Raw genomic sequence first — 15,060 nt, forward strand, 5'->3', positions numbered from 1 at the left:
TCATGCCTCTAGATCTCGTCAGACAGCCACTCGTTTTCATACATCTCATTAACGTCTGTTCAATCACCAAATCAAGAGAATGTGTTACCCAGTAGTAGCCAGTTGTTTTGATGAACAGGTACTCCTGTAACATTCTGTACTGCTCTGGGTTGTTTTTCCTCAAATGAAACATGGATTGCACGAACATCCAAGTAGACTTCGTGTAAAGATTGTGCCTGGAAGCCGCAAAGTAAGGAGGTATTTCCAACAACGACTGTAGATAAAGCTCAAGGTTGCCACTTCGCTCAGCTCTCAGGCTCTTTCCCAAGATTCCAAGTAGATCCAGATACTCGAAATACAGGCATTTCTGGACTCAGATGATGGTTCTTTTGCACTTTGAACTATTTCATAGATAAGGTCTGCTGCTTCTGACACCTGCGCTTCATCGATGTTATCTCCTTCAAGGCGCGACTCGTGCGCCTGTTTTGCCTTTTAAGGGTTTTTGGTAGCATGTCATTGCCATCAAACGCTCTGCTATCCAGTTTTGATGATAAAAGGTTCGCATAAAGGGTTACTTCCAACAGACCATGGCCTCGCACAGCACGAGAGACAGCTTGGCCTTTTAAAATACTAAGCACGGTGTTAGGTACGTATACTTGACCACCGAGTCAGCGTGAGTCAGCTCCGTGAGTCCCGAGTCAGCCATAAGGAAGCCCATGGCTCCTAGGAAACTCATGCGTGTATGAAATTCACCTAGAACAGCAATAGCATTTCTTAAAGCACTTGTGACAGGCTCTGCATCGACGATACACTTCAACTGCCAGTAAAGTGGTTGGTCAAAATTAATGACTAGAGTTTTTCCAGATCGACTATGGCGCTCGTTAGCATGCATAAGTGTAGAATAAACACAGGAGATGTCGCTTGGATTGTGGTTAATCATTGTCAAAAAACGAATATTCGACTTTCCTGGATGAGGTATCTTTTGATATATTGACCACATAAAGGCTGACCAGGCCATGTGTGAGCTTTTGAAAAAGCCAGAGATGCGCCAAAACGTTTCACCTTTCCATTTATTGTCATGAGTGTCGCCATTGTTTTTCAAGCAAACAAAAGTCCTTGGTTGCGACTTGTAGGTTTTTGGTAGGTGTAGAACGGCACGGTGCCGATTGACTTCATCTCATATCCACTTACTTCTTTTCTTGGCACTGAAAGCTCCCTTGGCGGCAACTCAGGTGTAGACACTTCAATAAGTCCCATTCCATGACAGGTATTTAGACTGTCGATAGTAGCAATATCATGATCGACGTTGTCCCCTACATACTAAAAAAAATTTTCTTTCTCTTCGTCTTTGATTTACTGCTGCACATCTCCCAATTTCTTTTACCTCCGAGTACGAAGAGCAGAAGCCAAGATTGTGCAGTGTGTCAATTAAAAATCGGGATGAGAAATGGTGATGCAGCTGCGAAGCCAGTGTTATTTGTACAGGAGACATTACACCAGGTGGTCTGCATGCCTGCATTATACCCTGTCCGATAGACGATATTAGACGAGGCGTGTTGACCCCTATTGATGAAAGCAGTAGACAAAGAAATGGGCACACGAAGTTCAAACACTTCTCTACTGACGATATCTCGTTAAAAAATTCGTAGGAATCCTCCTTTGTCGTAATGGATTTGATTTCACTTCTTATTATCTTTCCAATGACTTTGATGAGCTGATCCCTTTCTCCGTTTTTACTATCTGCTTTTTCGTCTTGGTGAAATTCTCGTAATATCCTGTCAACCGTATCTCTAAATGTTACGAGTATCTCTTTACCATTTGAATCGGACACAACCACTTGTTCGCCATACTCACTGACTTGCAAATCCTTGGCTTGACGAAAGCTGTAGGCGAAACTATCACAGTCAGTTTCAGAGAGAATAAGAACCATCTTTTTTAAAATGATCGTCAGAGGTACAGGTTCTTCACTGTTGGCATAGCACCGAGGTGCTTCTTCAAGAACGGCTTTCCTTGCACTATCGAACGGTCTTCCCTTCCGTTTCTTTGGTGGAGGCACATCACTCACTTCTTCTTGACCACAGAATTTTTGTGGAATCTCTTTTCCTGTCCTGAAGTTCACTGATCATATTTGATTATAAACGGCATCCTCTGCATGAAGGTGAGAAGTCTTTGGATTTATCCGACCAAGCATTGTCATGGCCCACTGATCGTTCCTGCTCTACCATTTCACTAATCGAGTAGTCGAAGCTATGAGTTCGTACTGCATAAGCTTCAGCGAATTCACGACTTGTGATCTTGCATTATTTCAAGGCTTGACCACAGAATAGGCAGTTCTTCTAAAAATCAAGATCTGGTCGGGGGGGGGGGTTGGTTGCAACCGCTTCTTTCTGCTCAAGTTTCCTTTGAGCGTTCTTTTCCCTGTCGATCCGACTTCTGTCACAGAAGTTACGACGACACGCGGTGTGAACTTCATTTCCAGTCGTCGGAGCTATGCTACTACCTCTTTTTTTGATTGCGTTATTCATGGCATTGGCTCCTTTCTCGGATAATATGAAGTGTTTTCACCGGGTTTGATGCTGCTTTGGCATATCGGGCAGACCATGTTCTCTTCATTGATGGTTCTAGAAGAAAAAGAAACTGATTATTTCATACGTTTGTAACTTGTACGTTTGTAACGTCTGTAACTTGTTAGTTCAGTAAACCCAGGCACAATTCAATCGGAATTCAACCCATCGCCACCTAGAAGAACAAATTCACCTACGATGATACACAGTAGATGGCATTGCACACATAAAATTGAAAAGCAAAAATGAATATCCGCTCTTTTTCAAAATCAGAAGCATAATCTTAAACACTATCTCTTTAAATACTTTTAAACAACGCTCGCGGATCCCAGTTTATTATTTTGTCTTTTCTTTGCGGATGTACATAAAAGGGCACAAAACATAAAAGGGTACATAAAAGGGCACCTAGCAATTACTATGGTAGATGGCTCCACTAATTAGATCACCTAAAGAATGACACTAAGGAATGGAAACCGCAAACTGGAGGGGGAGTCTGGAATGGTGGTTTGAAATTAGACTGTTCGAGACTCATATTCTAAGGCGCCATTCCTAGCTTGATATAAAATGGTGAATCAACCGACAAATGATTAAAATAACTAGTTCACGTAGGTCAACTCTCACAGCCAATTTAGGTAAGATGAGGTACTTGACCACGTAAAATCAAGTTTTTAACTTCCTTTTCGAATTCACAGTCATTGATTCCAAAGGAAACGGCCAAATAATGCAACAACCTCTTAATTTTGAGTTTTGCTCCCCTCCCACCCTGTAATGGTGGAAATGGGCATTAGGGTTCGGATAAAAGGAAAATCTGAAATCAGATTTTGAATCGGCATACTTGATAGGAAACGACTATTTAATCTTAAAAACATTTATAAACACAAAAATTGGATTTTCCCCCTTCAAGGGCGAAATTGGGATACTTGTGCAAGGGGGATTCAGGGGGATTTTTTTTGTGTAATTAAACTGATTTTTCTGAACATTTTGGTGTATAAAAAAATTATGTTGCAATTTCACCGAGGTTTCATCATTTTTTTCCATGTCTTTCCACCACTATTAGTATATCTTCGTGCTTTTCCACATCACAATTTGGACAGATACAAACCACATCAAAACTATAGAGAACTGAAGTCTCCTCTGATGTGAAATTCTCCAACTTTGAATTAGATCAATGGAATTTTTTTTAATACGATTCTTGTATTCTTAAGAGTGGACACAATGCCACCAACAATCACTTTCCTAATTTTTACACAGTTGGCGAGAAGTTTGATACAATGGGGCGGAAGAGGACTCTACTCATATGAATTTTGGGTAGACCACAGATCTTGGGCGTGGACCAGCCCCTTGAATAAAATCTATTATAAAATTGTTGGGTAATGTGTAAATTATTTTTCAGCGACTCCAAATCCTTTCTTATCGACTTTACATATTTATCCCTAAGATCGAAATCCAGTTTCTTATAAGTATTGGTATCAGAAATAATTGTATTCATTTTACAATCATAATTATCAGTGTCCATAATTACAATAGTGTTGACTTTATCAGCCCTAGTGATAGTAAGGACCTTATCTTTTTTTCAAATCAGAAAGTATTAAGGTGTCATTTTTGTTGTATAATTTTTCTCATGTTAAAAGTGTTTTTTTTTCCTTACGATCTCAGCTCTAAGCTCCTGAGGAATAACTCCAATAGTTTCTTTTCCCTACGCGGATAACTAGCGACAATGTTTTTTATTATTATTGGTGGTTTTATTTGTTTTTTTCTTAGTTTTTTCTTTTTATCTTGTGCTATGGACACCTAGTTTAGATACAGGCGAAATGTCCACGTTAATTTAGTCTTTCATCTCTTTTCTCTCTACTGGCTGCAGTGTCGCTCGAGGTTTTTTTTATTGTTGAGTTTTATCTCTCTTTGTTGTTTGTTTTCATGTCTGTCCAGCTCGGCTTAAGAACTTTCAAGGGCTTGACTAAGATTCAGAACATCGTCAGTATAGCAAATTAGTGACAGATTTTTTGACAATAAAATTAATGAGGAGGGACATTGTTCCTGAGCGTCAGTGACGTAGTTATTGAATTGTCCAGGTGAAGAAAATGTTCCTTAGCGTGCACTCTTTAAAACCGGAATGAGCATTTTTTGAGTAATGGGAGGCATATTCTTATCAGGCGGTAATTTTAGTCGAATACAGAGTCGAGAATATATTTCCCGAAGTGTGAGAATGACTGCAGGGCCTAATCCTCGCTTTGCAGATTTCAGAAGCATTTCGGGGTGTACTAACGAGTCGAAGGCGCGTTTGACGTTATGACTAGCAAGACATTCCCCCGCAGATTTTGTATCAATAAGTGCGTTTACCACGACTGTAAGCACATCATTACATCCTGTTCCTCTTTTGTATCCGAACTGATGTGGTGGTTGATAACATGTCTTTTCAATATATATATGTATATATATATATAATAAACAGCAAATGTAAAACAACCAAGTAACACCAAAACAAGCTTATCCTGTTAATATATCCCTCTTTTTAGCAACAATAGGTAAACTGAATATATATATATATATATATATATATATATATATATATATATATATATATATATATATATATATATATATATATATATATACATATATATATGTATATATATATATATATATATATATATATATACATATATATATATATATATATATATATATATATATATATATATATATATATATATATATATATATATATATATATATATATATATATATATATATATATGTGTGTGTGTGTGTGTGTTGATTTCACACCAGCTCTATAAAAGCATGAGCAAAAAAGAAGTAAGCCAAGTGTATAAAGTTTTCTCCAGAGAGAATGATTGATGTAATAAGAAAACTCATTATCCGTCTTAATAATACGTCATCGTAGCTTTTTCATCATTTTTGTCCCTAATCTGAAGTTTTCCTTTCGTTTTAATTTTGCTGACATCTCTGATGTCACATTTTGCAAGCGTGGACGGTTTAAATAGAATTTTATTATTATTTATTCTTTTGAAAAACAGATAGGTAAATGATTTGCCTTGAAATAAAATGATTTTGTCAGATATTTTGTTTTCTAAAATTTAAGAGATCGTAAAAATTATTTAGAATTCACTTAACAAATAAAAAAATAGTTGACTTTAATTCAACTCAATAAGACCATCGTAATAGAAATGCTAAAATTTTGATCACTAGGTACGACTTACCCTATTTATTTTTACTTTTTGACACAAAGGATGAAATAATTTGAAAAAAAAGGTATTATAGACTTCCCTAAGCATTTCCTATTATAGAATTCTGCAAATATACTACAGAATCCACATATATCTATTATAGAATCAGAAGTATTTTTTACAAAGGGCACAGTTGGCTAAAACTAATTTTTGAATTAAAAAGGAATAGTTGTGGGTATCAAGTCATGGATAATTGTAGAAGAAGCCAAGACAGATAGTCCAATTGAGTGAGAAGCATTTTTTGCATTAAATTCCTTCCCCCTCCCCTTATTAGGATTGTGCAAAAAATGATATTAGTTCATTTGTTAATAGATATGTCTATCTATTATCGGTCCATGCGTCATTGCTTGGGCAGTAGAACCCAGGTAGATAGTCATAGAGCTAAAATAGTGAAATAACCTATAGTTTTCCAAGTGTTTGGTTAATTTGGCACGGTTAAACAGCGGGAGTAAGTATGTCTTTAGCAAGTCATGCCTGCCCAGAGTCTCAGGCAGATTGACCAAGAATTTGAATTGACACAGGACCATTAGATTGCGTGAAATGAGAGGCAAATCAAGTTTTAACCAAAATTTAGAATAAATATAAAACAACATGTAAAAATTACTCTTAGAATTGAACTTTTTTGGCTTTAAATACCCCCTCCCCCTTGATAAAGACTTGTGTAGAACTATGAATCAAACAAATTAGTTTTATTTTCGTTTGAGGAATTTGTTAACAACAATATGTAGGAAGTTATTCTTAGCTCAACCTAAATATAATGAAACATCTTTCATAAGCGAAAAGAGGAAACATATTTTCGTCAATACTAGTATCTTCTCTCTCCTATAAAAAAAAGTAAAAAAAAAGAGAAAAATAAAAAAATAGCAATCTAGCCTGAACTGAAAAAATATTTCAAATTTAAAAAAAAGTGTAAAATTCAAAGAACAAACTACCTTTTTCTTGGTTTAAAGTTGAACTGTTTTTCCTCAATGTGCTCTTTTGAGGAAATATAAATCGCTAGTAAAAAGCAAATAGTAAAGAAAACGATAGAAAAAATGAAACAATTTTTCCTACTTTCCCCTTTAACATGGACACGTAGTTTCTTTTTAAGGCGTAGATATACCATTTTACCTCGCTTTGTCCTTCCCTAAAGTAACAAAACCTAATAGAGCCCGAATACCTTAAAGAGTATATTGGCTATTCTGATGCCGTTGGTTTATTTAATTATTGGCTCCATTTATTCCAAAAGCGAATCTATAGCCAATCAAATATTTTGAAAATTAGACGTTGAAAAGCCTCCCCAATCAAATCTGGAATCTATGTCATCCTGAATTTCGTAACATTTACGAAACTAAGTGGGCCTTCTTTTAATAACAAAAATTATTAAAATAATGAATATATTAGCTATTCTGATGCCGTTGGTTTATTTAATTATTGGTTCCATTTATCCCAAAAGTGAATCTATAGCCAATCAAATATTTTGGAAATTAGACATTGAAAAGCCTCCCCAATCAAATCTGGAATCTATGTCATCCTGAATTTCGTAACATTTACGAAACTAAGTGGCCCTTCTTTTAATAACAAAAATTATTGACGGTATTATATTGAGCCATAAACGAAATTAACTTTGTATTATCTATAATAATATATATATTATAAATAAACAATTATAAATAAAGGCGATCATTATAAATGAACATATAGATAAAATTAGATAAATAAAATACATGAAAATTAAGAGAAAAAAATAAAAATACATATTATAGTATCATAAAATAAGATTTATTAATCATCAAATAAACACACAATATTACATTTTACTTTTCCCCCAAAGGTTCATCGCCCTGTAAAGAATTGAGAAGACAAACGGGTCACTTACTCATAAAAAAAATCACTTACTCACAGAGAGAAGAGCAAAAAAAAATATTATAGTGCACAAAATTAAATAGAGTGAATAGACTAAATTTATTAAGTAAATTAAATAGATTCCAATAAAATAATAAAATATAGATATCTATATCAATATAAATATCAATAAAAAAGTAATTATAGATATCTATAGGATGTATTATCTATAAAACAATATACTACAATATATTTGTATTCACAGAGAAACAGAGAGCTTAACTATCCAATATAAACGAAAACCTTTTCAAACGAAGAAAAAACGAGTTTTTTTTTTCAGCCAATGATAAAAAGAAGTAATTTTTCGAAAAATCTTGGGAGAAAAAATACGGGAAGCATCGGATGGTTTGTCCCCAACCACGCATCATCGACCTTTGCCACACATTGCACTCTCGACCGAAGGAATCGAATCAGGTGGTCGGTATCCACGTAAAGCATATCACGGTCAGCATGGAAAAAAAAATAAAAAAGAACTGAATGCAAATATTTACGGTCAAGACCTCCGCCCAACTATTTTCAGTGCAAAAAAGGACATTATATAATTTGAAATAAATTCGGTTTTGGAAAATGTTTATGTAGCAGACAAAAGGCTGTCAGATTAACGTAAATAAATTGCCACATTTTCATTATCTTGAATCTGAGTTTTTTATTGTTTTTTTTTTCTCTCTTTCTCTCTCCATTTTATACCATTTCGTACATTTAAAACTGAATAGTTTCTAATAAATTATTCTAATAGAATAATCGCTTAGAAACATATTTATTATCATTATTATTGGAACAGCGGGTAAAAAAATGGGACTATTTTGATTTCCATTCTGACATATGTTTAAGGCATAATGTGGTGGACAGTAATACCTTACATTTTTTACCTTAAGTGGTACAAAAATAGACCAATGGAATTAAAGTATAGACCAATGGAATGAAAGTATAATTAAAGCATAGACCAATGGAATTAAAGCATAATTTAAAGTATATTTAAACTAAAGTATAATTTAAGTATAAAGTATAAGAATTAAAGTATAGACCAATGGAATTATAGTATAATTTGAAGCATATTTAAATGAAAGTATAACTAAGGCATAAAGTATAAGAATTAAAGTATAGATCAATGGAATTAAAGTATAATTCTTAAGACGGAAGACGGAAGCAGACGACAGTAATCTTCGTTTTTCTGCTTTATTTTTGTATCTTACAGTTTCCAAAAAAAAAAAAAACAGGTAAAAATTAAGAAGGATTTTGGTGAAAAAAGAGATAAAGAATTTCTAATAAAACTGAGATATATATATATATATATATATATATATATATATATATATATATATATATATATATATATATATATATATATATATATATATATATATATATCTATATATCTATATATATAAAAATAAGTTGTCTGTGTGTGGATCTGTGGATGGATCAGGTGACGTCATGTTTGTCCGCATATGACGTCTGAATTATTTCACACTAATACAAAAGAAGAAAAAAACTGAAAAAGGTAAAAACTACAAAAAAACTAAAAAGAAAAAAAAAACTAAAAAAGCTAAAAAACTAAAAAAAACTAAAAAAAGGTAAAAATCTAATAACTAAAAAAAAAACTGAAAAAAATAAAAAAAGGCAAAAACTACAAAAAAATAAAAACTAATAAAAAAACTAAAAAAGCTAAAAAACTAAAAAAACTAAAAAAAACTAAAAACTAAAAAAGAAAAAAACTAAAAAAAGGAAAAAACTGAAAAATAAAAGAGAAAAAGAAAACTAAAAAAATATGAATAAATATATATAAAAATAAGTTGTTTGTGGGTTATGTCTGTCTGTCTGTCTGTCGAGTGACGTCGTGTTTGTCCGCATATGACGTCTGAATTATTTCACACTAATACAAAAGAAGAAAAAAAACTAAAAAAGGTAAAAACTACAAAAAAAACTAAAAAGAAAAAAAACTAAAAAAGCTAAAAAACTAAAAAAAAACTAAAAAAAGGTAAAAAACTAAAAACTAAAAAAAACTGAAAAAACTAAAAAAAGGCAAAAACTAAAAAAAAAAAACTAAAAACTAATAAAAAAACTAAAAAAGCTAAAAAACTAAAAAAATAAAAAAACTAAAAAAAGGTAAAAAACAAAAAAAACTAAAAACTAAAAAAGAAAAAACTAAAAAAAAGGAAAAAACTGAAAAATAAGAGAAAAAGAAAACTAAAAAAATATTAATAAATATAAAAAATATAAATATAAATATAATATAAATTAGCAATCAACAAAGCACCGAGACACAAATGACGACCGGGACACAGGGAGTATAAATGACGACCAGGACATAAGTAAAAAAAAAAAACTAAAAAAACTAAAAAAATGGTAAAAACTACAAAAAAACTAAAAACTAATAAAAAACTAAAAAATCTAAAAATCTAAATAAACTAAAAAAGAAAAAAAAGAAAAAAGGAAAAAAATAAAGGAGAAAAACAAAACTAAAAAACGAATGTATATACAGACCGGGACACCGGGATACAAATGACGACCGTGACACAGGGAATATAAATGACGACCGGGACACAGGGACACAACTACAATGGGGACGCCGGGGGGCACAGGGGGATATAAATGACGACCGGGACACCGGGACACAAGGAATATAAATGACGCCCGGGACACTCAAAGAGAAATCACAGACTGGAACACCGGGACACAAATGACGACCGGGACACAGGGAATATAAATGACGACCGGGACACAGGGACATAACTACAAAGGGGACGCCGGGGTGCAAAGGGGGATATATAAATGACGATGGCGACTCAGGGAATGGTCGATTAGCATTCACCATCAACAAAGCTCAAGGGCAATCATTAGAATCATGAGGTATAGATCTGAATACGGATTGTTTTCCCATGGACCATTATATGTTGCATGTTCAAGAGTCGGTAAACCTGAAAATCTATTTATTTCATCTAAAAAACTAAAAAAAACTAAAAAAGGTAAAAACTAAAAGAACTAAAAAAGAAAAAAAAACTAAAAAAAGGAAAAAAACTGAAAAATAAAGGAGAAACAATCTAAATAAATGACGACACTCAAAGAGAAAGCGACCGGGACAAAAGGAATGTTCGATTAGCAATCAACAAAGCACCGGTACACAGGGAGTATAAATGACGACGACCGGGACACAGGGAGATAACTACAAAGGGGACGCCGGGGTGCACAGGGGGATATATAAATGAATAAAATTAAGAATAAAATAAAAAAAAATAAAAAAGATAAAAACTAAAAAAAAAGTAAAAAGAAAAAACGAAAAAAACTAAAAAAGCTAAAAAAAGGTAAAAACCAATAAAAAACTAAAAAGAAAAAAAGGAAAAAAAAACTAATAAAACTAAAAACTAAAAAAAAAGCTTAAAAAAAAGGAAAAAACTGAAAAATAGAAGAGAAAAAGAAAACTAATAAAATTAAGAATAAAAATAAAAAAAAATAAAAAAGATAAAAACTAAAAAAAAGTAAAAAGAAAAAAACTAAAAAAAACTAAAAAAAGGTAAAAACTAAAAGAACTAAAAAAGAAAAAAAAAACTAAAAAAAGGAAAAAAACTGAAAAATAAAGGAGAAACAATCTAAATAAATGACGACACTCAAAGAGAAAGCGACCGGGACAAAAGGAATGTTCGATTAGCAATCAACAAAGCACCGGGACACAGGGAGTATAAATGACGACGACCGGGACACAGGGACATAACTACAAAGGGGACGCCGGGGTGCACAGGGGGATATATAAATGACGATGGCGACTCAGGGAATGGTCGATTCACAGGTGGGACATAGGGACACAACTACAATGGCGCGTAACTAATATGGCGCGTAACGACTTACGCGCGCGGGGGGGCTTGGGGGGGGCGCGAAGCGCCCCCACCAACTAGGTGTTGGGGTGGCGCGAAGCGCCACCCCAACAGCTAGTATATATATATATATATATATATATATATATATATATATATATATATATATATATATATATATATATATATATATATATGTGTTCTTGAGATAAGGTCAGGATCCACCACAGAAAAGGAAAAATCTATGTACGCTCTTCACTGTTGTCTGACATTCTCAAAAACCTGATGAATTCATCAATCATATTTCACAACATCAAACTTTAGATAATTCAATAAAACTATGTCAAAATACAGTTTTAATAATTTTATATTTGACATTTTAAATGTCTAAAACCCAAAATTCTGAAATTTGACACATATAATAAATTTATGGAATACAAACGATAAAACTAAACTATAGTCAAAACATAAACAGGAGTAAATACCAAGATACCAAAAATATAACTTCCGAGATAAAAAGCTTGAGAAATAGAGCAAACACCTTTCAAAGAGAAAAACACAAAATTCTTTTATGAAAAGAATACCAAAAAAGTCTGTATCTATAACATAGATTTTATGTATCTATGTATCTATAACTGTATCTATAACATATTGAATTTCTTCAATATTCCTAGTCATTTATATCAAAACTAAATCGAAACTAGAAAATGACAACTAATTACATGTAACTAGTTTATCTACCTTGTACGTGTACAAGAATAAAAACCTGATTAAACAATAGAGCACCTTGTGAAAAACATTGATTGTCTATATATATATATATATATATATATATATATATATATATATATATATATATATATATATTTGTGTTTATATGTACAATTCCATACCAATGGTTTTTTTGCTCCTATCAATGATAACTTCTCTTAAAAAAAAATCCATTCTTTGAATAAACTCCTGGTTTGCTGCCTCTGTCTTTGTCTTAAAAGCTGCAGAACCATTTGGAAGTTTTGATCTTCTGTCGGACATATCGGTTTTTCCGACTGACACATGTTTTTAACCTCAGTATCTACAGAAAAGAAGAAAGTGAAATTGTGATAAATTTCATGGAAATTATTTTATGTTTTGGAGATTTTTCAATTTTAGCTTTGTTGCATCTTCTTCTTTTTTTGAGCTTTGTCATAACACCTCTAGAATTGATGATTACATAGTCCAAAATAAGAAAGGGGGTCCATTTCTTTCCAATGTTAGCCCAAAAACTTAAAAATTTCGCTCCCTCTCCCCGTCACCCAAATAAAAGAAGTACATTGATTATTTTTGCTTGAATTCCAAGCATTACAAAACATTTTTTTGCCATTTTTATCTAAACATTAATAAAGCAACAACATTACCGTTATATTATGAAAAACTGTATCTTGCATATCTACCCCCACATCTTTGCAAAAAAAAAATGCATTTTTGGCTATTTTCTTTGAAAGACTTTTTAAAATTTTTTACTTTTTAGAAGACTGTATGAAAGAATTTTCTTCTGCTGAATTTTGAAAGAAAAACATGAAAAAAGAAGTCAGTGATACTGAAAGAAATGTCACAACTTTTGCCTACCAAAAATGAAAAAATCAAAAGTACCAATTAATGTTGCAATTGATAATGTACCAATTTCTGGCTCTTAAAAATACAGTTTTTATCATTAAGTAAAGTCAAACTAGTTTAAACTAGTCTATATAAATTCAAAATGTATAGCAGGTGACATTTTTTTAGTTTACCTATTCATTCAATCCTTAAACTTGTCAAAACCTTACAACAAAATGTGGCTCCTATTGTTTTTCTATTTAGGCTACCTGCCAGTAACCATTGAAAATCCTCTTGAAAATCTACCGTACCTTACTGAAGATTTCCCTTCATAATAATAATAAATATATATATGGTTTTTTATATATAATGGTTTTTTGGGCCTGCGCAATATGAAACTTAATACACTAGACAAATATATATGTATATAAGGGTGATTTTATTTTAGTATATCATGAACTAATTTGACCGTATAATTCTTATTTTAGAGTTAAAATATTCAACTTTCAATGTCCGTCAGTAGCTATATTTTCTTCGTATAATTAAGCAACATACCATTCTATTGATATTTAAAATCAATGCCATGAACGTTGCCTTTTTTCTTCTCTGTTTAGACTGAATCCGTGACCTTTCGCTTTATATAAATAAATTAGTGGTTTCTTCGAGCTTTTGAAAACATTCAATGTGTTACAATATTTAAGAATATCTTTGGAAGTACGATGTATTCTGCCCTATTGTAAGGTTTTATGTATTGATTGAATGTATAAGAAAATTAATTTTTGTTTACCTAGGTTTTGTCTAATAATTGACTCTTGGTGTATTGATATATTAATTATCTTCAATCTTGACTCTAATAAATCCTTAAGCCTAATTTGATATAATTGTCAAAAAGCACTGTATAGCAATTACTTGGTCCCAATACTGGTCCTTAGGTACGCATAAAGGTGTTTGATTTCTTCTTTTTCCATCACAGGAGCTAGTTAGTAGTATCTACAGTTGAATCTTAACTCGAATGGTCGAGTTAATTTTATAAGAGGAAGACTTTTATAAGAGGAAACAAATTCTTCCGCTTTAGAGTTTATGTCAGAACCTTTAAGCGCAACGATAGAATACAAAAAGAGTTAATTAGGAACGCTAGCTTGCTTGTCATACTTGCTTACTAGCCACAGGCTAGTCTACAATTAATGGAAAAACTGGTCTTATTACACGGTTAAACTCGGTGCTAAGAATAATATTTCAGGACGCAAAAGTGGAACCATGCAAAAGCGGAACCGGTTGAGCTATTTTTCTTTTAAGTATGATGCACTTCTATGGGTTTAATACGATTTTATTCTTTTAGTTGACTGTACTCGGATTAGTTTTGTGTGATTTTAATTCATTTTCTTATAATTAATTTTACATTCTGTACTATGTGATTTTTTTTTAAATGGTAGTTCAATGTGTTTGAACTGGAATTTACACGTTGGTCTACGTGGTCACATTTTACACATGGCATGTCAAGTCTGAATACTGGTAATTAAATCAAAGTTATGCTGTGAATTTATCTTGTGTGAAATTTCCGAGGCATAAATTTTAGGATAGTTGAAAATTAGGTCCTTTCTTCTCCAATATTACGTCTTGTTCCAACTTTAATATGTTTGGGGTCAGGAATTTTACCTCTTTTGCTCTCTTTGAAATCATTCTGCAAGTAAATTCTGTATTACAGTGTCTGCCCCTGAGCCCTGAGGGGCTGTGTTGACCACGGAGTTTTCGTTATATGATCTTTCAACTATTTTACGAAAAATGGCTTCTCAAAGTTCTTATCTAATGGGCTTATGGAAAAAAGGGCGTGGATGGCTAGTTGCGCATCGATCTCTTTTGAATTAAAAATTGATCTAGAACTTTCAATTTCCAATCAAATGCCTCTCTGAAGTTTATATGAGTATCCCTTCCATAGGGACGATATACACCTCGAGGGAACAACTTACAGTGCTTTCTCTGGGCCCTGGTAGGAGGGGGTTTGTG

General features: G+C 32.5%; 1 protein-coding gene across 1 annotated transcript in view; it reads right to left on the minus strand.

The window, feature by feature from the left end:
* The window catches only part of LOC136036992 (protein misato homolog 1-like), a 42,652-nt gene extending 41,655 nt beyond the window's left edge, over window positions 1–997 (minus strand). Inside the window, exon 1 of the mRNA XM_065719392.1 lies at window positions 636–997. Within this exon, the coding sequence (XP_065575464.1) occupies window positions 636–997 (362 nt within the window). The remainder of the gene's footprint in view (window positions 1–635) is intronic.
* Window positions 998–15,060: the final 14,063 nt, after the last annotated feature.

The sequence above is a fragment of the Artemia franciscana genome, chromosome 16, assembly GCF_032884065.1.
Source record: "Artemia franciscana chromosome 16, ASM3288406v1, whole genome shotgun sequence".
Taxonomy (NCBI): domain Eukaryota; kingdom Metazoa; phylum Arthropoda; class Branchiopoda; order Anostraca; family Artemiidae; genus Artemia; species Artemia franciscana.